Below are 25,502 nucleotides of genomic sequence, written 5' to 3'. Positions count from 1 at the left end.
AAAGAGTCAGGGCCAAGGAGATGAATGTGATCGGGCCAAGTTTTCACAGAGCAAAATTCGTATCGAAAGAAGAAACCAGAATCCAGTTCACGTCCAAAGTATCAACTAAAATGTTCGACTTTCTGTGTTAATATCAGGAACTTTACTCAGTTGAAATCAAATGTTTATCTGTTGAGTCATTAAAAATTTGCTTCACGTGGCTCTTAGTTCATTCAGACATGAACAAGATGCGGTGTGACGAGGCCAGGAACATTCCACAAAGGATGACACCGCATAGCCAATAATCGGGGCATTGCATTATACTTCCCTGTATTCTCATTATAAGTTTATTGGGAAATCTTTATCTGAACTGGTCTTGACACAGTGAGATCAGCAAGACTGAACTGCATTTCCTCCTGTGCTCGTCTCTGGTTGGTGGGTCTGTCCTGCTTTTTCACACATGCACCAGACAGGAAAGAATCGAGCCAAACCCACATTGTTATGAATGAATTTCTTTGTCTTTAATCTCACACAGTTTAAAATACAATATGAAATCAGGCTACAGTATATAAAAAACTCTCCAGCAAAATGATGTGCCAGCATCAGCTACTAAAATAAACAAACAAAAAACTCCCCCATAAGAAATTTTTTTTGCATTTAAAAAAAAAACACATAGACACTTACATCGCTACATCTCTAAGCTACCTCAGTTCTGATTTTTAAAAAGCACCTGCTTTTCCTTTTTTTTCATCTTGCTTTTAAATGTTCAGCTTTTAAAAAATATAAATTATATGAAAATACAAGTTGGAAAATAGTCAAACACAATATAACATCTTTTTCACCCCTATACTTCTCAGCTTAAAAAAAAAAGTATTCTTAAAAAAAGTTCAGTAACTGAGGCAGTATTCCTGATAGAGATAATTTCATTTTAATATATATACTTTATATATGTATATGTATACATATATTTATGGTTCCTTGAAACTTCTTTGGAATGTAGATATGAGTTCAACACATTTATATAGACCCCAACAGAAAGCAGCATGCACAGCATGACTAGAACAGAGAAGGTGTGATTTTCACCATGAAGATTAGGCAGGTTAATGCTCTAAAACCCAGAGTGTTCGTCTCCAAAGTGAGGAAAAGCACATCTGATCTTCGAATGCCACCTCCAATCCCCAAAGCCACAAAACCGGGGCTCTGTGTAGGGAAGTCCCTCCCCTGCATGGAGAGGGAAACAAAAGTGACCCTGAACCCGACCACCAAAACCAACATGGGTTAAGGCTTCTCCAGGAAAACAAGGGTTTCATCACTAAACCAGATTCGCCCATCCTTCCTCTGAAGTTAACATGTGTTTTTAAAAAGCATAAATGCAACAATTCTGCTACATTTCCAGTGTATAAACCACCCACCACTCTTCCTGGGATGGTCTCTGGCCTCTGGACAGAAGGAGAAAAAAAGCATCTGGCCAGATGGACAAAGCTGTCTTCACTAGCGCACTAGCTACAAATACTGAAAATGGCGGACCTAGAGGAGGGAGGCCTCTTAGCAAACAAGCGGGATGAGGAGCATGAGGAGGCACTTCCTTATCTCTTATCTGCTACGGAGCTACTGCAGGACTTCGACACACTCACACCAGGGGAGTTCTCAGCATAAATTCCAAAGGAAAGGCTGGTGCACTGAGAAAAAGTCATGTTATGCCAGGTTGCGGACAGCAAGCAAGGGCCGATGCCCTGCCTTGGTTCTACTCTTGCCCCCTACTGAAACGTGGAAAGACTTAACCGAAAAACCCAGGTTATTATTTTAGCGGCAGTTCTGCACATCTGCAAGCACACGCGCACGCACACGCACACACACACACGCACACACGCACGCCTTGGCCAGTGCCCAACAAAGATCACATAGTCTAAGAGGAAACAATGTAGCCCAACGGTTCTGCCTAACACTCCCTGAGCAGCTCCTAAAATATTTCGAGAGCTTCATTAAGGCATCTGCATCTGGAAGCCAAGTCTGCCTTTGCTTCCCAAGTGGACGCTCCGATGTATCAGAGTGAGCAGACTCATGAACCCCAGAGCTAAGTTCCTGATAAGTCAGGGTCTGCAAGAGGACCCGGGAGTCAACGATCCACTTTCTCGAAGATTCGCTAGCAGGTAGGTAATACTTGCAGTCTCTCAGCCGGAGCCCACCTTCAATGTCTCTTCCCCTCTCCCACTGAAGTCCGCGAGAGCTGTCCCTCTGTCAGCAACCTTTTTAATCAGGCATCTATTTGGGGCAGGGGGGCTTGAGTGTATTAGGCACTTTTTCTCACTGGTCACACGTTGGTTCCCACCCTTCCCGCCCGGGGAATAAATCCAAACATTTGCAGACCACCCTTCAACGCTGCCCCGGTCCTTTCAGCTTGTCGTTGAACTTCGGGAGGAACTAGAAATCTATTCGGATCTCACGGACCACCTCATTTTCTTCACTCAAGCTCCTTTTCTTATGTTTCCTTTGTCCTCATGTCGTTCGCCTCTTCTGCAATCATTCACCCTCACTTACCCTGTGCCAGGAAAACAGATCCAAGCACAGGCCCTCACGGTGTCTGCATACACAGCCTCACCTGACACCTGACTCCGCTAGCTTCAACTCTTCAAAGGAAAGCCGTGCGCTTCTCTTCCCAAAGACAGCCAAGCCACATTATACTTCTATGCAACCTTAATTTCCACTGTCCCTAAAACCCAGGATGTCTGAATGGCTTTGTCAGACACCCGTCAACTCATGCCATGACCGCATTGCTCTTTCACTCACGGGTCGGAAAGCTGTACATTTCTTTCTACTGGGTAACAGGGTAGTGGGGGTGAGGGGGGAAGCAATCAACGTGGGATGCTGGGAAAAGGAGAAAGTATAGAGTGTTGGTCTGGGATGACATGCATTCAGGACTTACTTCCTAAGACCTGAGGGGTAATGCCCATGCACACAGCGTTTATTCCAAGTCATAAATGTTGCAGGTATAGAACCAACAAAGAAACAAGTCATTCTTCCTCTTTCAATCTCCTTTCTGTGACTTCAACAGTGCTCCTACAGTGACCGTGATCCAAAACCAGGGCTGCAAAATACATTCAGTTCAAAGACTTAATGCTTCTTAGTTCAATGTTAAGTCCAAACCCCGAGAATCCGCTAATGACAGGTAAGTAGAGGGGTGTGATCCTTTTTTAAAACCCAGATGAAATTCACATGCACAGGTCCTTTGTGCCCAAGTCAGCGTGATATATTTTTTTCCCTTCATATAGAAGTCACATGAATTTGGGATCCCCGATCTCAGTGACAGCACTTTGCATTTCCAGTGGGGTCTATATAAACAGTTTCCTTGCACTTTGACAGAATTCTCAGCCGGCAAATAAAAACAAACTTGCATGATACCGCGATACTGAGACCACCTTAGAGCTTAAGACGATTTTTAAGAAAAAAAAAAAATACTGGCACAAAATTTAATAAAATAGATTTTAACACAAAAACAGTTTGGGCCCCTCTCCATTGAAGTCCATCTTTGTTTCAAAAGTCGAGTCAAAAGTAAATAGTCCTTGTTTTTTAGTGCATCCCCCACACAAATGTTTTATCCCACCTCCCTCTTTTTTTTTTTTTCCCTCCCAGACCTTAAAACAAAAGCAAGGTAATTGCCTTTCATGGGTCTCATGACTCCTGATGTCTCAATTTCTTTTGCTAATAGACCCATAACTCAAGACACATTTTTTTTCATGGATGATTTTTAGAAATAACGGTACACGTTCATCTCCTCCTCCCTTAAGCCAGATCCTTCAAGCTTCTAAGAAGACCCTTCTCTCTCTCTCCTGAAAATTTGCTCAAGAATTTCTTGTCCCACCCACCCCACAAGTCCTGGCTCTCTTTTTTTCCAACTGCGCACAATTGATTATAGCTGCAGCTCATTTAGCTCCCACCCCTGAATGTAAAAAAAAATGAGTTCTGGAAAATTAAAAATAGAATAACAATTAAAAATTAAGAGTCCGACCGACATGGTTGTTCTTCGAAATGTCTCAGCAGAGTTTCCCCGAGCCCTGTGGTGTCCATCACTCATCGGCATCGGGCTTGACGTCCAGCATGGCGTGGAGTTCCTCGGGCGTGTAGCCCAGGAGGCTCTGCAGGTCACACACAAAGCGGTACACATAGCGTTTACCCGCTGTCTTGTGGATGATGTTTTTGTCATAATAGTAGCGTAGGCCACGGCTCAGTTTCTCATAATTCATCTTAGGTTTGTTTTTCCTTTTTCCCCATCTCCTGGCCACCTGAAATTTAAAAATAAAAAATGAAAAAGAGGGTAAATACCTATGGGATAATCCAAGTACATATGTTTATTTGCCCCCATATCCCGTCATCGTGACCCATGACGTTGTTCAGGTAAGATGGCTTGAGATTCAAGTGGATGGAAGATCTTTTTCTCACTCACTTATTTTGAATTCCAGTTTTCAAGAGCTGGGCAAGATTGCTCAAAGTAATGAAAATATATTGACCCTGTGTTTCTATATAATAGAGTTAAGGTGCCTGATAATGGGGGGATAAAAGGTAAGCAACACTATAGACTCTCCTTTTTCCTCATGTTGTTGGTAGGATACCTTCGCTCTGCAAGCATGAAATTTAACGTGAGGCAGTGGGGCAGGGCTAAGCTGCAGTCATGCCTGTGTTTCATCAAAGGGAAGAATTTTTTCTACACCAGAGGACCCTATCTTCTAGCCAGCCAGACCCGAGATGTTGTCTCTCTTGGTCGGTGTTTTCAAATCTGTTGTGCTCAGAATGGGGCAGTGCACAGAGCAACCGCTCCACATGCATTTGTTGAATAAAATCATGAATTAATGAACAGATTGTCCTGGTCTTCCAAGACCTCTTGAATTGTCCGACCCCCTTCTAGATTCACAGGGCCATGGGACCAGGACAAGTGCCAAGTCAGAAAAGGCAACCCGTATTTATGAAGGCTCGCCATGTGCCAGGCATTTCTTATGTATCGTTTCCACGAATCCTGGGAAACAAATGGGCAGTGTAGATATTTTCTCTGTTGTCCAAAGGATGCAACTCAAGTCTCAGGCAGGCTTTGTCACTGGCTCGAGGTCATACAAGGACCAAGGGGCAGAGGTGGGGCTGGAATCCCAGAAAATGTCATCCAGGCCCACATCACCACTTTCCAGAGTTCACTCTCATCCTCCTCCAACACAGGGCTCTCAAGCCACTCCTCTCTTACCTCATCTGGGTCAGAAAGCTTGAACTCCCAGCCATCTCCTGTCCAGCTGATAAAAGACTGACAGGATTTATCAGTGAGTAATTCCAGAAGAAACTGCCACAGCTGGATTGGTCCACTGCCTGGAAACACAAGCCATTGTGAATCATTACACCAGATGCTCAGCACTGCCAGCAATTAATCCCATTATATAGCACTCCTCCTGCCTCCCCTCCAGTCCATCCAGCCCCGAGAGAATGAAGGCAGCACATAGCACAAATGTTGGAGGAGGTGCTATGAGTTCAAAAGGACTGCAAGGTGGAAAACTTCCTACTGGGGAAAAAAAACAAAAACAAAACCTTACAATATACCCTTGTCTTATCAATATTATTTTGACTGACTCCAAGGTCAGTCCATGTCTGCTGCTATGCAAACCCTAGAAAGAAAATTATTACTAGGTCAATCCTCTGGGACATCCTAAGGCAGCACAATCTTTTGTGGCTTCAAGCACTGACTCATTATTTTTGCCTTAACTAGGAATAAAGATAGTAACTAAGGAAGATCTTTGCCAGTTCCCATCTGAAGTCCAACCCCAGAAGTGCTTTTCTGTCTTAGAGAGCCTCTGGCCCCTCTTCGTCAGTGACAAGGATCCCTACGCTGGGGTCATCGAACAAGGACACAGAAGTTAGATATTCTTTCGGTCATAAGGTCATAATACTCTCCACCACCATCCCGTTCCCCACCAGGCCACTCACAGGCAGGCACCCAAACTAAGAAAGGAGAACGCCATCACTCTGTAAGGGATTCACCTGCCCCTCCACGAAATCCTCAGAGGTCAGGTGAGGACTGTCTCACACATCATTTATGGGTTCAGTATATTCTAACTTATGTGCACACACACACAATTCTCCTGTCTTAGACATCAACACTGCCAAGATCTTAGTTCTGGAAAGCCAGACATACTCTGATCGTCAATTTATCTTATGCTAAAGGATTTATGCTAACAAATTTCCTTTTAAGATAACTTCCTGTTCAGATATGACAATGCTGCCAGGGATCCCTATCTAGTTTATGGGTATAGCCAGAGAAACAAAGATGGGTTCAACAGTCCGCGGTGCTTGTGAGATGTCTACACCATCTCGGAAGCCATCTGGACAGAGCAGGGTTGGGAAAGAGCCAGTCCATGCAGACGTAGGAAGCCAGGCACACTCTAACTCGTACAGGAAAACTTGACTTTCTAAAGCTCTAAGCTTTAACCTGAGCTTCAGATTTGTCCCATCCAGAGTAAAGTGTGATTCAATGGGAGACCAGCTTTTTTAAATCTAAACACACACACACACACACACACACACACATCAAATAAATAAATAAATAAATAAATAAATAAATAAATCTAAAAACAGAAATGTTCTTTACAATCTAGAGGGGTGATCTCTTGTTAGAGCTTATACTTCTACAAGGTACGTTCACATGCATCATTTTGCTGACTCCTAAAATCCACACCCTGGACCTCTCTATAGACAAAGCACAACTGATCTTACTCTTTCCATTCTATTAAAGCAGGAAAAGAAAAAAGCGATGTGATTTTGCACCAGGGCACAGTGAGAAAGTGGTGGTGCTGGGTCTAGTGCCCAGGCCTTCAGGATCCAAGCCCCCGGGCCATAGGCACCGACGTGGATATGCGACTGTCTGCTGGAGGAGATTCTCCGTATCCTCCTCCCCACAGTCCAAGCTAAATATGGAAGATGAAATAGCTTTACCTTATTTGCTAGGAATGCACCTTGAGCACCTTAAAACCATCCTGTAAGAAATACCTTATGCATACTCTAGAATAAAATGATTCAGGGGTGAGGTGGGCACTTGATGGGATGAGCACTGGGTGTTATTCTATATGTTGGCAAATCGAACACCAATAAAAAATAAATTTATAAATAAATCTTTAAAAAAAATGATTCAGTGGATCCTACAAAATAACATTCAAAGAAACAGCCCAGACCGTTCACCGGGAAAGCCCTATCCTCTTCCGTTTCACCCCCTGTTAAAGCACCATTTTGCATACAACTCAGGCACATTTGCAGATTTGTTGGGAGTTGAGATAACGTTGCCAGCCACTACTGCCCAGCTCGGCTCACTGGATGAAACGTGACCCTACGTGAGGAATCCGTTGAGAAGCCATCCTGGATGGGCAGGCTAAGTACACGTCTCTACTAAGAAATGCTATGGAATTTCAGGTAGCAAAGAAATTCAGAAAAAAGCAGTTGTAACAACCCTTGCCAAAGACCAGATTTCCTGAGGCGGCGCAAAATGACTCTACCCCAGAGGTCATCGCTGTCTTAATATTATTCTCAAGAGAGATATGACAAAGAAAAGTCAACTACTCTGAAACTATGGGAATGGGCCCTGGAGTCTGCAGTCCTCTCCTGGGCCAAGGCCACAGACTGGAGACCTAAGACAGAGAGGGCAGTTGCTTTAAGACCCCGGACAGGGACACCTGGTGGCTCCATGGTTGAGCATCTACCTTTGGCTCAGGGTATGATCCCAGGGTGCTGGGATTGAATCCAGCATCTGGCTCCCTGCAGAGAATCTGTTTCTCTCTCTCTCTCTCTCTCTCAATCTGTGTCTCTCATGAATAAATACATAAAATCTTAAAAAAAAAAAAGGCCCCAGACAGAAAAAAGCAAACAAAAGTTGGGAGTTGTGTACTTACTATGCACCAGACACTGCGTGTGATGCTTTATATTCATCCCACTTATTCTTAAAGATAACTCCAGGGAGTAGATACTGGGATTATCAAATTTGCTTTTACGATTTTTTTTATTAAAATGTTTTATTTATTCATAGAGACACACACAGAGAGAGAGAAAGGGAGAGAGAGAGAGAGGCAGAGACAGAAGCAAGCTCCATGCAGGGAGCCCAACGTGGGACTCGAACCCGGGCCTCTAGGATCACACCCCGGGCTGCAGGCGGCACTAAACCACTGCGCCACTGTGGCTGCCCTGCTTTCACCATTTTTACAACAGATAAAACTGAGGTACTGTGTCCCTTGTGTCCACTGCCCTCGTCCAAGGCCACTAAGGAGTAAAATGGCCATTGAGTGGAGCCCAGGCAGTCTGACCCCCAAGCCCTTCATCTTCACTCTGCTTTGTCCTGGAAGCTGGCCTCCCAACAGCCTGGCTGGCTGAGGGGAGCCAATGGGTAAAAGGACCAAGTTGTTTTTTTGTTTGTTTGTTTGTTTGTTTGTTTTTTAAAAAAAAAAGCATCTCTTTTTCACTTGTCACAGCAGACTCGGGACACTGCATGGCCAACGGTTCTCCTGACCATCCAACCCTGGTGACCTTGTGGTTCATCACCACAGTTGACCTTTCCAGCCCAACGGGTCAGTCCCCTCCTCGTGGCTGTTAGGCTGTAACTTCACTCTTCTCCCTCCCACTATCTACCTTCAAACCTCTTTCCCACTATTCATCTTCACATCCCTTTGGAGAGCGGAGGGCTAGTCACACCAAACTGCGGGAGAGGAGGGAAGGACAGATCGGGGTCCTTCCGCCCAGGCACATCCTGGTCATTGGAGGGGAGCAGCAGCCACATTCCAGGCCCCCAAGAGAAAGGCCCAAGAACGCCTCCCAGTCGCTGGCCCTTGAGACGGGGCAGCCAGAAAGTGCAAAGCGGGGAGTTTAAGTCCCGTCGCTGGCAGCAGCTCCCAGAGGCAGGGACGTCGGACAGGACTACCCTTGCTGTTTCTCCTGCCCGGTGCCACAGCCCGAACAGACACGTCGCAGGCCTGTGTGTGACCCGTGTCTGCCTGTGGGGCCGGGTGGTGGGGCGGCGGCGGCAGGGTGAATTCTTGTCGTCTGTGGGTTTGTTTGTTTGTTTTCCCCATGGTGAATCTTCCTCTGTTCATAAGGAACATAAAACTGTGAAACTTGGGAACTAGGAGCCCAGATCGTGGGTGAGGTGCTCTCAAACTTCTTTTTTTCCTATTCACACCACAGGCAAGAGGGAGCCTAAATAGGAAAACCAGATGCCTAACAAAAGCATACGGACTTTAATGGGGAGAAATGTCTCTGGTCAGCTTCACAACAAGCAAAGGCAAAACATGGTGATGTCAGCTCAAGTCTCCTTCCCCCGATTCTGGAAGACAGATCCTGTGAACCCACCCCTGCTGACAGGCACACGCAGGGCTCCTGCCATGGGTCTCCTAACGTGGCTGTTCAGCCTTCAGAAGGCTTGCGTGTGGCACCAAATGAAAGGAGCCCTTGAGATCCACCCCCAAAGATTCCTCTTTCTTGAGGACTCTTTTTGTTTTAAAGATTTTATTTATTTATCCATGAGAGATACACAGAGAGAGGCAGAGACATAGGCAGAAGGAGAAGCAGGCTCCCTGCAAGGAGCCCGATGCAGGACTCGATCCCGGGACCCCAGGGTCACGCCCTGAGCAGAAGGCAGACGCTCCACCACTGAGCCACCCAGGGGTCCCCCCTTTTGCAGACTGCCCTTTGGGGTATGGGGAGCCATAAATAGGAAGGACGCAAATTATTGTTGCGGTTGCAAACGCCGGGTCAGGGCGCGCATTCTGGGTCCGGGGTAGGTCCATCCCCTGGACGGACTCGTGGACAGTCAGTCTTACACTTGCTTCCACAACCAGGTGTCACGTTCACTTCAGGTCTGGGCAGGGATACGAGGGCCACCTGATGGAAGCACACAGCTGGGAGGCAGCCCCAGGACTGAACGCACACTGGCGACCCGTATCTGGGCCATGGGCACTTCTTAAGGCCCAGACTTGCTGAACCACGGGAATGAGGCTGGTGCTTCCAGTCACAGACTCTCCTAGAGGACATTTCTGGATTGCCTCGGGTAGCTCTGCCCAAATCCCCGGGGCTGCATCTCTTGCCCTTGCTTCACCATATCCTAAAACCCTAAAGCCTCTTCCTCCTTCTCCCTGTACCCAGCCCCACCCACCCACCCAACTGGACGGTGCTCCCAGTGACCTCTGTCCCAGGGAGCAGAGAATAGTACTAAGAATAGTGCCAGTCATGGGAAGGGGGAGTTCGCATACTCAGTGTGACTCACAATGGTGTGCCTGTCTGGGGGCCCCAAGGCAGTCAACGGCGTCCTTCACCATGCTGCCCCGGGGTGTCACACATCAGGAATCCGGTGGCATCACTGGGAAACTATGCTTCTCAAGTAGAGACTCTCAGCCACAACAACAGAGGGGTCCCTGTTAGAAGGGAGTCTCTCTCCCCAGAAGTGCAGGAGGGAGGGCACCACACACACACACACACACACACACACACACACACACTCTGGCTGGGCCTCCAGCTCCTCGCTGGCTGCAGCAGGGGGATTTCCTCTGACTGCTTTGTTCTCCTCAGCTTCTGGGTAAGAGGAAAGTTCTTAGTACAACACTGGCAGTTCTGATTTGAAGAACGTGACGAAACCTTAGAAGCAGGAGTATCAGGTGGGGACCCGCAAGGCACTTCAAATCTAAGGTGTCAGTCTCATTTATTTTTAAAGATTTTATTTATTTTTTCATGAGAGACACAGAGAGAGAGGCAGAGACACAGGCAGAGGGAGAAGCAGGCTCCCTGCGGGGAGCCCAAGGTGGGACTCGATCCCAGGTCTCCAGGATCACACCCTGGGCTGAAGGCAGATGCTCAACCACTGAGCCACCCAGGCGCCCTAGTCTCATTTTTTTTTTTTTTAAGGCAAAGCTTCAAGTAAATTCCTACTCATCTGGGTGATGCTTTAGGTCCCCTCTCCTCATCCAGGAACTAGAAGGCCCGCCATCTATCCTGATGAGGGTCGGTTATTTAAAATCCCCTGCTGCCCTGCTGTTGCGGTTGTTATTGTTTCCTTACTCTGAGTCTAAGAAGTGAACAAGTTCAATACATGAAAGAGGCTCGGACAAAAATCCTAGTAAGAGCCTCCCGGCAATCATACTTTCCGTTGGACAGCCTGTCGGGTGTCTTCTCATTTTCTAGGCCATGGCCATGGACTCACTGCTGGTGAACAGGGTGCAAGACTGCACTTCAGTTTTTCTTTTTCATTTCAACAGCAAGATCTCACCCGGTCATCGGTGCCCCAGCATGAGGCTAACATGTGAGAGCTGAATTCCATGCAGACGGAGGTCAGCACAGGCCAGTCGCGCTCCCCGGGAGCCTTCTCTTGGGGTCTGCCTACGGAGACCAGCCTGAGGGTGTGTCTGCCCTATGCCCGTCTCTCTCATCACTAGAATATATGCTCTCCAGGGCAGAGGGGGTGTTTTTGCCGGGGTGCAATCCAAAGCCTAGGTGGGGATCTCCCCAACAGATACCAACAACCTAAAGGCGACTTGCTGTCGAATGACGCCAGTTGTTAGCTCCTTGCGCGCACAGGCTGCATCTTTCTGACACCTCTTTTCTTGGCGGCAGGTATGGTGTTTGGGACAAGTGCTCAATAAACATTTACGGGCTCGTACAGCTGAAGCACTCGTCCTCTGCAGGAAGGTGTAAGGATCTGAAAGGCTACCCCAGCTGCTTCTCTCTATTAAACCCTATCTGGGACTAATCAACATGAGTGACTCCCAGGCTGTTGGATCAACACGTTCCCCAAAATAAAAACGCCCACACCACCTGTCCTTTGGGGATTCATTTGCTACTTTGAGAAGTTAATCTCTTCAGCTTGACTCTAAAAGTCAAATCAAATATCTCAGTGTGGGCAGGACACCACATTTATTTTAACCTATGAAACTCTCATGGTTGGTCACCCTTGCAACAGGGTAGACTCTGCTCTAAGAGCACACATCTGGCAGGTGGTCCTAAACCAGAGGAACGGGGCCTTGACTGGCCCCTCCCTTCCACCCAGGTGTCTCTACCCACAGCCAAACGATGATGGCAAAAACAGAACACCCAAATCCAGAAATGACCCATCTGTTCACAAATCTTTCTTCCCCTCCTGCCACTGCAAAGGTGCCCACCGCTGGTGGTACAGGGGGTGACCCCAGAGTCTAGGAAGCATCACGCCCTTCCTGTCAACCCCCTTCTAAACGATCATTCACAAAAGATCTATTTCCACTAAGTCCTTATGAAACAAAGTTGGGTGACGACCAGGAAACATCCTGATGAGTTCTTGCCCTCCTTCTCCTGACAGGTGCTTGCCCTCTGAACCAAACTCCACCTGAAGCTGCAAAGCTCTTTTGCCTGAGGATGAATAACTAACTCCTGGATGGTTTGGCCACCAAAGCACTAGTGGTCTTTTCAAAGACTTTTAAAAGAAAAGGAGGGGCAGAGATTGCTTCATATTTTGGCTTGGGTTTACCTCTGTAGGTACCTTTTCCCCATTTCTTCTGAGTTATGCCCTTCCTTTGACCCAACCACAACCCGATGTCCTCTCATCTCCAACATGATCTAAATATGGTACGTTCCATAACTAGCCAACAATGCCTCGGCTCAATAAATCATATGGTCCATCAGTAAGTTCCTGTATCAATGGTTAACAACTCAAGGACCAGCAGTTGGGGATACAGGTTCTAAAAATTCAACACACGGCCACAAAGAATACTATCTGACGGGTCCCTGGAGAACACCCTCCATGAACATAATGGACAATGACTTCATGAACTTGCATTTATTTATTGCTCAAAAGAGCCAGTAGCTCACAATGGAAGCAAGACAGAAAACAGCTCTCGAATCAATTAAAACCAGCCTTTGATGTCAAGTCCGTGTCTCTGGCACGTTAGAGCAAAAAAAAAAACAACTGAAAACAAACCAACATGTCAAGTGGTGGAAAACTGAGAGATGAGAGCGGACGGTACCCTAAGAAATCAAAAAATATATACGCCCAAGGAGTGCCCCAGGTGGGGAGGTCAAGCATCTAGCACTTTGATCCCACTTCCTCCCTGATTCGCTGCACGATCTTGCACAACTAATTTAACCTCTCTGGGCTTTAGTGTTCCTGTCCCTAAAACAGAAACAGTTATCCTTGCTCCTCCCTACTTGATAGAAATGTAAACTGAGTCCCTGTTATCAAAAAAATACATAAATATAAATTTATACGCACATACACGTATATAGAGAGGCAACCGCAGCGTCCAATATCTGGGGAATAATATCAAATACAACAATGGGATTGAACAGAAGAACGAAACAACAGAAAATGTATTTTCAAAAGCAGACTTTTCAAAGAAAGACAGATTGAAAGGATGACATTTTTTAAAAACTAAACATAGCGAAAGCACTAGATAAAATTAAATTATTCTTCCAAGAATTAAATTGGCCTTTTAACGTGGCAACTTCGGAAAGGGATAAAGTTCCAGGTTAAAAGAAAGGTTAAAGTCTATAACTGCGACATTTAAAAAAAAAAAAAAACTGTACATGAGAAGGACCAGTGCAGATTTGTGATAGGGATAACTCTGTGAAGTTCTTGCTCTGATTCAAAGTAGGTATGCGCAAAAAAGAACAGATGCAAACTGCTTTGCAAGTGAAAGTATCACAGACATTTACGGTTTGGGGAAATCTTGGCCACAGACAGACTTAGATCCTCTTTCCCCCAATGTGCTTTTTCTCCCTAATCATTTATGCTCCTTACAAAGCCTACTCCACCTAATTATTATGTAGGGCCGACCCAGCAGGGATTCAGCAGCAGTGCTCACAAAGGACGGGCCTAGAGTCTGGGCCTAGGGACACATCCCACACAGCACAACCGGAGGGAAAGCAGAAAGTCCCGTCCAGCTAATTGATGTCCAGGACAGGCCGGGCCACGAGCCCAGGCTGCCCCACCTGGACCAGGCGTACGTGAGCCCCCTCTCCACCCCCATCCCAGCCAGCCTGTGCTGGTCCTGAGAACAAAAGGGTTACACGCGTTTAGTGAGCCTATGGAGGAAAGACCCTTGTTTTCACTTGGGCTCCCGCACCTGCAGGTGCTCAAGTACACCTGTGTGGGGGTGGAGGGAGAAAGGAGACTGGTCCTCTCTTAAAGGGGCAGCCTGGATTCAAATGCAGCCACCTCTTGCCTCCCAACCCAAGGGCTCTGGGGAACCATACTCAAGCTACCACTCAACCTCGGACAGAGAGCTGGGGAAGCTCGTGTCAGGAAGTGGGTTCTTTAGAGCTTTTCCTTCTGATGTCTTCTAGGTAACTGACTGTTTTAAGAAGTCACCAGAAATGGGTTAGGTTTGGATTTGAGGGTACGGGGTGAAATTTTGTTAGAAACCAAAGAAATGCGTTTTCAAGCCAATGCAGAGGTCTATAGAAACTGCCTCCCGACGATGATGTATCTAGGTAACAGGAAGAAAGAAAGATATGTGCGCTGATTAGGATCAGAAAGTAGAATCTGGGGATTCTGAAGCCTGTCCTTCCTCTCCATAGGCTGAGTGCAGGCTCTGGAATTTATTTTGTCCTAGCAGTGACGCTGCCCCTGCGGATCAGGGATGCGGGAAGGGACGAGCGAAGTCTTGGGGAGGTGAGCTACATCCCCAGTCCTCATCGGGGCACTGAAGTTTTCCAGCCTTCATCCGGAAAATAGTTTCTGAACGCCCCTCAAATGTAAGGCGAGGTAGCCAGACTGGGTGGGATGACAAACAGAACGTGAGCGACAGCCAAAGAGGCAGCAGAAAAAAACACGTTTTGTTCCACCATCGTGCGGAGAGCTGAGCATGTCCTACCTACGCCTGGCTTTTAAAGAAGAAAGGACCGAGAGCTTAGCCTTGAGAGGCCTTTAGAAGAACCTGCACCCACCTCGCCTCTGAACGTCAAACACCTCCACAGAGCTGCGCCCTGCGAGCACCTCTCCAGCCAAGAGCGTCCCAACCTCCCGTCGAAGTATGAACTTTCACATTCACTCACCTTAGGAGAACTTTCACTCTTGTGATTCTCAGGGAGAGGTGAGTCACACGCAAGACAATGCCATTTGCCTTGTTACAGTCAACAATAGGCACCGAGCTCTGAGGCCTGTCGCCGGCCCCCAGGAGCATGGGGACTGGGGTCTTGAGCTCTGCTGGACAACTAGCCAGACAGAAGAGCCGTGCTGGCCTCTCTGACAAGCCCGGTCCATCCGTCGGGTCTGACGGGACGGTCACCTGAGCTGTGGCAGCCACGACAAGGTGCTACTCAGACCTCCTGCTGCAGGAGGAGGCGCTCCTCCACTGGGCACCCTTGACCTGGGGATGCCCCGGGGGCCTGGACAAACCTTTCTTGGAACCGAGCAGCAGGTGGAGGCTCTTCCCCATTCAGATCCTCCTTCCCTCTTCCTTTTCCAGGTGACAGACCTTCGGCAGGGCCTCGGGGCTCCCCTGCCTGCCCTTCACAGATCTCCCTCACACCCCAGTAATATTTCTCGCCAGTCTCACCACATCGTGCCACCTGCGTCTTAGCAGACCCGAAATAACACCACCAACATGTCCACTAAAAGTGATGATTTTCCTACTACTTGTCTGACATTGTGAAAAGTTCTGAACGGTATCTTCCTTGTGGTTTTCTGCTGGGACTTTGGGCTAGACCCTTCCCCCCCACCCCCCGAACCTTGAGTCCCTCGTTTGTACAATGAGAATAACCGATCCTACCTCATGAGGTTGTTGGCGACAGTTTAAAAAAAAAAAAAGTAAATGAAAGAGGCTGGGGCACAGCAAGAGCCTAACACATGTGGGGTGAGCAGAAATAGCTGAAATGACCTAATCTGACATTAAATGTCTTCTGGGCCCTAAGTCACTGCCACGGGTGACTGCTATCCTCTAAATAAAATACACGGTCCCCTGACCTCAAGAAATATAAATACGGAATTATATCGGAGGGGCACCTGGCTGGCTCAGTCAGTTAAGCGTCTGCCTTCAGGTCAGGTCATGATCCTGAGGTCCTGGGATTGAACCCCGAGTGGGCTCCCCGCTTCTCCCTCTCCCTCTGCCTCTCCCCGCCCCCGCTCACTCTCTCTCTCTCTCTCTCTCTCTCTCTCTCAAATATATTAAAATAAATAAAAATCTTATTAAAAAAGAATTAGGGGCAGCCCGGGTGGCTCAGTAGTTCAGCGCCACCTTTGGCCCAGGGCGTGATCCTGGAGACCGGGGATCGAGTCCCACGTTGGGCTCCCTGCATGGAGCCTGCTTCTCCCTCTGCCTGTGTTTCTGCTTCTCTCTCTCTCTCTTTCTCTCTTTGTGTGACTCTCATGAATAAATAAATAAAATCTTTAAAAAAAAAAAAAAAAGAATTACATTGGAAGGATGGAGGTTGGAGAATATGGAAACGTGGAACCAACCAGCACTTGAGAGGGCTTGCAGTGGCCTAGAGGGGGTCCTGGGTGCTTTCCGCAACACCCCGAGATGGTACGTGTTAGTGTTAGCGTGTCGCCGATAGGGACACTGAGGCACAGCGACGTCCGCTTGCCTGAGGTCACACACGGTCAGCGGCAGAGCAGGGACACACTCAGGCCCGGGCTCCCGTGGGGGCCCCTCAGGCATCGAGGCCTACGGCTCGGCTGCTCCCCCCGGACTCCTGGGGGGCAGCCCCCCAAGCTGCGGGCGGCGTGAAGGTGGCCACAGGGAGGACGGAGACGACGGCCGGGGCCCCAGCGCGGGACGGGCCACCCCGGGGAAGGAGGGCGACACGGAGGCCTGGGCGCAGCCGGCGGGAGCGTCCACGACCGGCGGGGCACAGGGACCAGGTCCGGAGGCCGCGGTGGAAACACTGGGCTTCGAAGGCACGACGGGTGGGGCGTCGAGCTGGAGACAGAGCTGAGTTCCAGAACCGTCACCACCCAGGTCCATCGCATGCAGTTAGATCTTGTTCCAGGAACAGTGACCCCCACACGGTGAGGCCTCGGGGTCCCTGCCACCCCGAGCCCACGTGTCCACGCGGCCCTGATCGCTGGAAGCAGAGCCAGCAGCGGAGGAGGACGGGGGGGGGGGGGGGGACGGCCCTCCCGGCACTGCTGCCCCCAGCCCGGCGGCTGCTTCCCTCCCCAGCGGCCGCTGGACGCGGGCGCCTCCCTTTCCATAGTTTTTAAAAGACATTTCGAAAAAGGAAAATGAACAGTGAGGCCGAATCCGGCCACTTGTGATCTCTTTCTCCTCGCGGCAGAGGGGCAGGAAGGGTCCCCAAGGCCGTCAGGAGGCAGAAACCGGGGCAGCGCCCGCCCGGCCAGCGCTAAGTGCCCAAGAGCCTGCCCCCCCCCTCCACGCCATCTCCCTGCCAGCCTCTCCCCAGGGAGATGCCCCTAAACCATCCCATGCCCACGCCCCCCACCCAGGACCCACCGCCAAACACAGCACCCAGAATGGGAATCCGCGCAGCGTCCGAGATGCTGGCGGGCAGCAAGGTCCCGCTTAGGCCCAGGGCTCAGCCTGGCTTCCTGCAACCTGCGGGTCACAGGGCATCGGAGCCAGAAAGGGGAGCCCTCCTGTTGCTGCCCTCCTCCTCTCTAGGCCTCGTCCTCCTGCCCAGTCAGCTGCTACCCAAGGATGCTCTCCATGGAGACCGTGGTGGCCAGCCCCAGCTTTGCCTGCCCCCAAGAACCTCGGGGCCCGTGGAAAAGGCAGCAAGCGCCCCAAACGGGGACCAGGGTTCTGTATTCAGGCCAACGAGTTCTTTCTTCTCGACTTTGGTCAACTCACACTCTCTTAAACTGACAGCATTTATAGGCAGACACTAGATTCCTACGCTTGGCTTGGGTAGTAATAATCCCTCCCCTGGCCCCCAAATTAAAGAGCCCTGTGCTTCTTTAAGAACATAGGCACCTGGGTTTAGGATTTTAGAACTCTCTGCACAAACTGATGCTGCACTATAAACTTACTTCGGTGACCCCTCTCCCCTTTCCTTATCAGTAATGAAGGCTCGTACCAAAAGCTCCCTCAGCTGCTATTTGTACCTGAGTACCTTGAGACTTTTTTTTGCAACCCAGTTTTCCTTCAGAAAACTGTGATTTCAGGTAACGCTGCCAAATCTCAGGTTTCATTCTGAATTGAAGGGCTTTGAAGCACTTCCTTTGCAATGAAGCTGTTTATTTTCAAAAACATGTTTTAGCAGTAGCTCTGGGTTACTGAAGCCTAAAACTTAACTACAAGCCAGAACTCCAAGGTTCTGGGTTTAGCCCAGGGACTTTCTTCCTATAGGACCTCAGACTGGCTCTAGAGCCACCTGTTATGGGGCAGGATTTCTTTCAGGCCAGAAGCAATTTGAGAGGACCTACAGGGAATGCGTGGGGCTTATTTATCTACAAGACTAGCACTTGTGTGTGTGTGTGTGTGTGATGCTTCATGCAAAAGTATTTGAAAGGTGAATTCCAGATAACCCAAATTTAGCCATAAGGAAAATGAGGGACTGTATTTTCACAAATCTGCACAGCACTGGAAGACAAAATTCCCTGACAGTTAATTGATGGCTTTGGGCTTAGCCCTTTTCAGGCTTCAGGATGAAAAAGAGATCACCTCATTGAGGATTTTGCAACTCTAGGTGGGGACATACTCAGGCATTGGACAACAATAGCCTTACCACCAGGCCCGCCTCAAGAAGAGTTGCAGAAGTGATAGAAACAGATGCCTTATCTGTGGCAATGCCTTATCTGTCTGGCAATCTGGAATGAAGTTCTATGAAGGTGACTTATAGGCCAATAACTCTAGACTGAAGCCAAAGACCAGCACTATGTCCTACATACCTCTAACCCACATACACACGGGGCTAATTGCTAACAAACGGGACACGAGGCCCCTAATCTACTATATGAAAGCAACTGAGATAAGCAATGAGTATGCTCATTCTTTAACATGGAGATAGATTTCACCATCGAGTGAGACATCTGGCACTCAGGGTTCAATTCAGGAGCTACTTCTGGGCACACGGCAATTATACGGTCCTGAATAACTCACTTTTTGTGCCTCAGTTCCATCATCTATAAAATGGGGCTGGAAGAGGAGAGAATACTGCTTGACAATACAGTATATTCTTCTGTAGCTACTGCAATTTGGGGGGAAAAAAGTCAAAAATCCCTCCATTTTTCAGGGATCTGGAGAACATTTTCCTTAGGTCTATTAAATAGATAGAAAACACTGGGCCACTTCTCTCAGATTGTTTTGTAATTAGATGGGGTTCATAATGTATCTTCAAACAAGAGAAAATGGAGCTTTCTGATTGTATCAGTTTGATAACCGTAAGCAGTTCACAGTAAGGTAAGAAGGTACATTTTGGCGGAAGCCAGCATTGCATTTGATGTATTCTTAACTCAGCTCACAGGCAGGCTTTCAAGCCATGTTATCTGCCCCCACATCTTGACCTAATTTAACAAGTTGCCATGGGAGCCCAGTGAAGGTTGATGCAATTTTCTTATCTTCGGAGGAAGAATGTAACTGTGCAAGAGAATGTGAAAATTCAGTTTCTAACTGATTTCCACACGTACAGTGCAGTAACTAAGACATCATATGAAGAAGTGAAATGTATTCCTTTGAAGGTGATGCAGACAAAGGCCCCCCGCATGTAATGGCAGGGAAATGACGGTCTTCCCGAAGGCTCCGTGCAAACACACTGTAGTCCACGCCAAGCAACGGGGAAGTCAGGGTGCAAGTGCTCCCACGGTGTGGCCATACATACTCTCGAGTAATCGGATTTTAAGGGAATGAACAAAAAGGAGGCAGAACTTGAGATAGAAAAGAGGTCTGACTTTTACAGGCCATAGAAAGTTTGCCAACACTCATACGATGCGCTCCGCTTTCCAAAGCACTTTTCCATACTTTAGCTCATCCTCACATGTCTGCACACGGTGAGAGCCCCATTTCTAGGAATCCCAGGCACTGCAAGCTTCTAGGCTGGTGGCGGGGGCTGTGCGGGGATGTTCCATCCCCATCCCCACTCCCTGGGATGTACCTGGAATCATTAGGGACCACAACGAGGGTGCAATGTGAGGGCAAGGGAACCGCTAAGTAGAAGGAGTTTGCAGTGTGGACAGATGTTCGCCAGGCACTGAGCCCAGGAAAAACGTCACCAAAATTTGGGCTGCCCCCCACGTGCCTGACACAAAATCCTGACCTTCATTCAGACCACAACATGAAGAAAATCCAGGCCAAGTCTAAGGATGATTCTAATATCTTGAATGTGACAAGATAATGAACCCCCAAGGGCAACTGGCCTTTATCTGCACTCAACATGTGCTCAGAAACATTTGCTGAAACAATGGATTTGTTATAACTGAGCTCCCCACACCCCATGTCTGGTACAATGTCTAGCACTCATTAATTAATTGATTTAGTTAAATTTCATTTTCACAGATCTCCCACCACCAAGATAAAGATGAACACTTCCACTTCACTAAAAGTAGAAAAGGGTACAAGGTAAATTTGCCTAAAATCACACAGTGTGCTACAGCTGGGGGGGGGGGGGGGTACGGCCCAGGGTAGTTCTGTTTTCTGGGCTATTGTTCTTACCACCATCCAAGATGGTGTGAAAGTTATATCCCCAGGGTCAGAGAGCAACACTGGATAGTGAGATGCTTAAAACGTGCTTTTTAATTCAAGGGCCTACTTTAGTCATTGAGGCCTTTACCTGAGAGTCACCTTCCCTTTTCTTCCGCTCACTGACTGTTTGATTCCCTTAGATAGAGAGACAGAGAGACAGAGAGAAGAGAGAGACCAAGGGAGGGAGAAAGAGACAGCAACTTTTAAAAACAACCCATCTGGGGGCACCTGGGTGGCTCAGTGGTTGAGCATCTGCCTTTGGCTCAGGGCGTGATCCCGGGGTCCTGGGATCGAGTCCCACATCGGGCTCCTGTGGGGAGCCTGCTTCTCCCTCTGCCTGTGTCTCTGCCTCTCTCTGTGTCTCTCATGAATAAATAAACAAAATCTTTAAAAAATAAATAAAAATAACCCATCCAGAATGAGAAGTGACATCCACTATAGTTCAGACCTCCAGGACACACCTGTCTTTGTGCTGAAAGAACTTTCTGAGGCTCTTATCTCTCTGGCTCTGAGTCTGGATCACCAGAGAAGCCTTTCGGGTAGCACCCTGGTGTTGGCTAACTTGAGGGCAGTTCCTGTCTCAAATTTGTATTTCATATGTGTTCCTAGTTCTTAGAATTTCCAATTCATCCCTTTCTGTCTCGCCATGAAACTGGGACACTTGGAAAGATTCTCCAACTTTCAGATAATTCTTTCAAGGTACTAAGATCATCAAAGTCAAAACACTTTAAGTCACCCTTGTAGACCATTAGCGCTGCAGGCTTCTCCCACATAGAAAATGTGTAACTAATACATGTAATACTTTCAGAGGGGCTTCTATCTGGGGTGGAGATCAGCCTTTTGCCCTTCCCAGAAACTTCTAGATCTTCAGCAGTGGTAGCCAGGGATCCTGACCAGAATCTCATCCCATGAAGGATGACCTCAACCATAAGGCTTCCTTTGGCCATAACCCAGACTTTGGAAATTAAAGTCAGTTTACTCAATCTTATTATCCACAAAACCACCCTAAGTAGCAAATTTTTCATTATGTCGTACCTAACTGAGAGAGAATGATGAAAACTGCCATGGGAGAACAATGGTTGTGGCTGCCTGTGGTTATACGGGTGATGATGCCAGAGAGAATACAGAAGTACTTCCAATAAGGACAAAGTCAGGGTGGAAGCTGCAGAGGAGCTAGCCTTTCACCCCTGGCAAATGGCAGACGTGACGAGAACAGAAGCAAGCGCAACCCAGTAGAGACACCACCACCTCCAAAGCCCACAGAGTCCTGCGGTAGGTTCCTTGGCCTTTCCCTTCTCCCCCTTATTAAACTGCATTTTTCCCTTCCTTCATCACTATCCAACTGGAGTCTGGGCTTAAAATACCTAGGAGCTAAAGCTACAGAAGCCAGCATTCTTGCACATCTTGGAAGAGACTGAATGAATATGCATTTCCTCCTCCCAGACATCATTAATGGAAAGGGGCCACCTCTCTAACAGTCTGCTGTCCAGAGATGGGAGAGGACTCCCTTGAAAAGTAGCACATTTCCACATACTAGCAACATTTGAGCAAAGACTATGGGAGGATCCAGTCGAAAGAACAGGGTAGGGGACCTTCAAGTGCCTTTCTGGGTCCTGACTCTATATAGACATTGTCACTTCCTCAAAATGCAGAGGTAACTCCTGAGCACCTCTTCATGCAGTGAACTGCATTAGGAGCTACGTGGAAGGCAGCATGAAAGGCACACTCCTGATCTTTGAAGGAGTAATTTCTCTAAGCCTTTCCTAGTAAAACCCTGAGACTTCCCATACACAAGAATAAGGATCAGATAGGTCCCTCCCTAGAAACATAGGTAGGATTGTTTGCCTCCATCCACACAAAGGGTCCCCACATGTCAACTTGCCGAGGGCGGAGTCAATTATAAGACAATAGCGGCCTACCCCACAGCTGAGTCATCAAAGCTTAAAATAAGCTCCACTCACAACACAATTTCCAATTCTTAGAAAACACTACGATCCTACAGGAAGGATTTGATAGTTAACACATGAATGCTCCTTGGATATTTCTCGGATCCACTCTTCAAATGTCTCCAAGCGTAGGCAGCACACATGCTAATGACTCCTTCAGACAATGAATTGTTTCATTACAAGATTCTCAATCAAAGCCTAAGCTCTCAACATACATCTTCCTTTCCCTATGCTCTTTCTTTATTCACCACTACTAGAACTTTCATTCCTCAAAGAAAATCAATACTAAAGCTAAATGAGGGGGAAAAATAAACACACACACACACACACACACACACACACACACAACAGTTTCCTAGAGAGGCCAGGATCTGGAAAGAGTATGGGGTGACTGAGGATGCTTTTTCCATCTGAAGAGCTGGCCTACTGAGGACCCTACTGCAGAAGAATCTGGAGTGTAAGCCCTGCAATGATGCCTTTGAGAGAGAAGTTCTTTCTACCACTCTTGGAAATGATCCCCTGGGAGACAGGATGATACTGTTTACTTCTAAAAATCGATGGCTAGTCACAGAGTGGTGTGAGAGACTGACCAGACCTCCTAGAGTCTTCTTCTCCCCACTCCTCCGAAATAAAGAGAGGTGGACTTCAGTGCCTAGGAAGATGCACTTGGTGCCTCGTACGGAACAGAGCCCACCCATGGCCAAGAGCACACAGAGGCTGCGGAGACAGGGACAGGGCACCTACCTGTGTAGCCAGCCAGGGCAGCAGCAGGGATGACAGGCTTGTCCTTGTTGAGGTCAGCACGGTCACGCACATAGTCCTTGAAGGTGCCCTTGGGCTTGTGGTTGGGCAGGGCGGCTGGATAGTCCTCTGAGTCGAAGCTGTCATAGGAGGGGACGCGCTGCAGGCTGTTGAAAGATGACTGGCTGCTCCAGGACTGGGTGAGGCGGTCACAACTGTCGTAGCTCTCCACGCTCTCAAAAGAGTCCTGGCCCCCGAGCTTACCTGGAGGTGAAGGAGGTAGGAAGAGGGCAGGGGGAGGAGGAATTGGGAAAAGACAACTGTAAAAACCCTCTTGGTGAGGACGGATTGCCAATCAGACCCGCAGGAGGGATGGAAGGAGAGGCCAGTGGAAATGGAAGCTTATGGGCTGAGTCTGGGGAAGGACGCCACCGTGGGTCACAATCTGCAGGCCGACGGCCACTGTGCTGTTTTATGTTATAGGCCTGAGGACAGAGATTCAGCTGCAAGCTGCTCATATCTGTCAGAGGGAGACACCAGTGTTTGGGGCCTCAAGATCCCTAGAGCCGGAAATCCAAAAGTGGAGCATCACACATGATATTATGGAATTTCTGGCTGACGTAGTAGACTCAGCGAAGAGATGAAGAAATCGGAGCAGTGTCAGCCTCAACTCCCTATTCCAACTCAGGCCAACGAGTGGATTTCAAAAGGCCCAATTTGGCAAAGTAGTTTGGTCATAAGAAAAAATATTCCGTTAGACTAAGAGCAGCATGACCTTCCTTGACCTTGGAACTTAAGTGTCAGTTTTTAGCATTTTTTTCCAAATACTATTTTAAAACGAAATATACGCCCTGCCTCCATGCTTTCTCATATAGAGAAATAAGTTATGAGATGCTTTTTCCAGGAGATTAAAAAAACACACACACAACCACTATCGGTCTTCTAAATAGAAATCCAAGTTCTTTAGCCCCTCCAAGTACAATTTTGTACTTGAAATTTATACTTCACTGGGGGAGTGTGGGCAATAAAACACAAAGGAGTTGATTAAAGAGTTAAGGTCCATAGCAATGTCAGAAATCCTTTACTCTAAGAGTTGCTTAAGGCATTCTTAACTGACCACAAGATCATGCAAGTTCATTAATTTCCCAAACCAGGTTATAAACAGCTGCAACGATTGCATAATAGCTCCTAGAGAAATTTCCATTGGCAAAAAAAAAAAAAAAAAAAAAAAAAATGCCATGAAAAGGGAGACTAACCAAAAAAATAAATAATTTGGAGGAAAATAAATGTATCTAAAAGCTGAAAAGCTCAAAGGAATATTTTCGATGTTTCCTTCTCAGACACTTTTCAGGCAACCTAAATTAAATCACAGGAGTCTACATGAGCATCTCAAGTCAGCACAAGCCAAGGGGCAAACGGATGTGACAAATGTGTATGTAGAGATACTAAGTCACCTCTCAATTGTACAGGGGTGGCTGGTCCTACTATAAAGTTTAAATCCCAGAATAAGGTTGGGTGATATAAGCTAATAGGGGTGGGTTTCTGGCATAGTCTCCCCCTCATAATACTAGGGATTGGTTAAAACAGTGGAATTCAAATATTTAATTACGGTGTCCAAACCAAAATTAAATCTACCATAATTAGGAGGGAAGATACGTTGCTCATAAAATTTAAACAAGCAACCAAAAAATCTAAGATAAAAGGTATTCCGTTAAATATATACTTTTCGTAAAGCCCCTGTTGTAGATTTCCTGAACCTCTTATCCCTTCCAATACTGCTTTTAACAGAAAGGTATTTATCCACTTAATCTCATTCCTTCCTCAAACCATCCATTCAAAGAAAAATAATCTCCAGAAGGCAAACTGAAGAGCTCCATGGGTTACTGGCACCGCCTACCCAGTCCACTGGCACATTTGTTAAGTTTTTTATTATCATAACGAATGAAAGAATTGTCTTTTCCAGAAATTCACATGAAGAAACTCAAGAAAACAGCCTACAACCAGAATGGCAATAGCCTCTTTTTAACAGAAAAAAGGAAATGTTGTGGCATCTCATAAAAGGTGCTTGCTTAGACCAGCTACCCCTCTTAATGGTCATCCCACTTCTTTGTGAGGCAAACCCACCACCAGCCTAAGAAAGAGAAGTCATCTCTTCGTGAAGAACACCCCACCACGGCACCAGTATGTAGGCAGTATTTATGTTCCAATCTCTCTCTGAAACGATTCTATC

At 47.5% G+C, this 25,502-nt stretch overlaps 1 protein-coding gene across 5 annotated transcripts in view; it reads right to left on the bottom strand.

Moving 5' to 3' along the window:
* Window positions 1-478: 478 nt before the first annotated feature.
* The window catches only part of ETS1 (ETS proto-oncogene 1, transcription factor), a 130,569-nt gene continuing 105,545 nt past the window's right edge, over window positions 479-25,502 (bottom strand). For all 5 annotated transcript variants that reach the window (XM_025998932.2, XM_025998930.2, XM_025998931.2 and 2 more), the window contains 3 exons: window positions 23,276-23,536; window positions 5,207-5,325; window positions 479-4,259 (listed from right to left, as the gene is read on the bottom strand). In XM_025998932.2, coding sequence (XP_025854717.1) covers window positions 4,044-4,259; window positions 5,207-5,325; window positions 23,276-23,536 — 596 coding nt within the window. In that variant the 3' untranslated portion in view covers window positions 479-4,043. The remainder of the gene's footprint in view (window positions 4,260-5,206; window positions 5,326-23,275; window positions 23,537-25,502) is intronic.

The sequence above is a fragment of the Vulpes vulpes genome, chromosome 12 (assembly GCF_048418805.1).
Source record: "Vulpes vulpes isolate BD-2025 chromosome 12, VulVul3, whole genome shotgun sequence".
Taxonomy (NCBI): Eukaryota; Metazoa; Chordata; class Mammalia; order Carnivora; family Canidae; genus Vulpes; species Vulpes vulpes.
The sequence above is the reverse complement of the archived record's forward strand: the minus strand, read 5'-3'. Positions and strand labels throughout refer to the sequence as shown.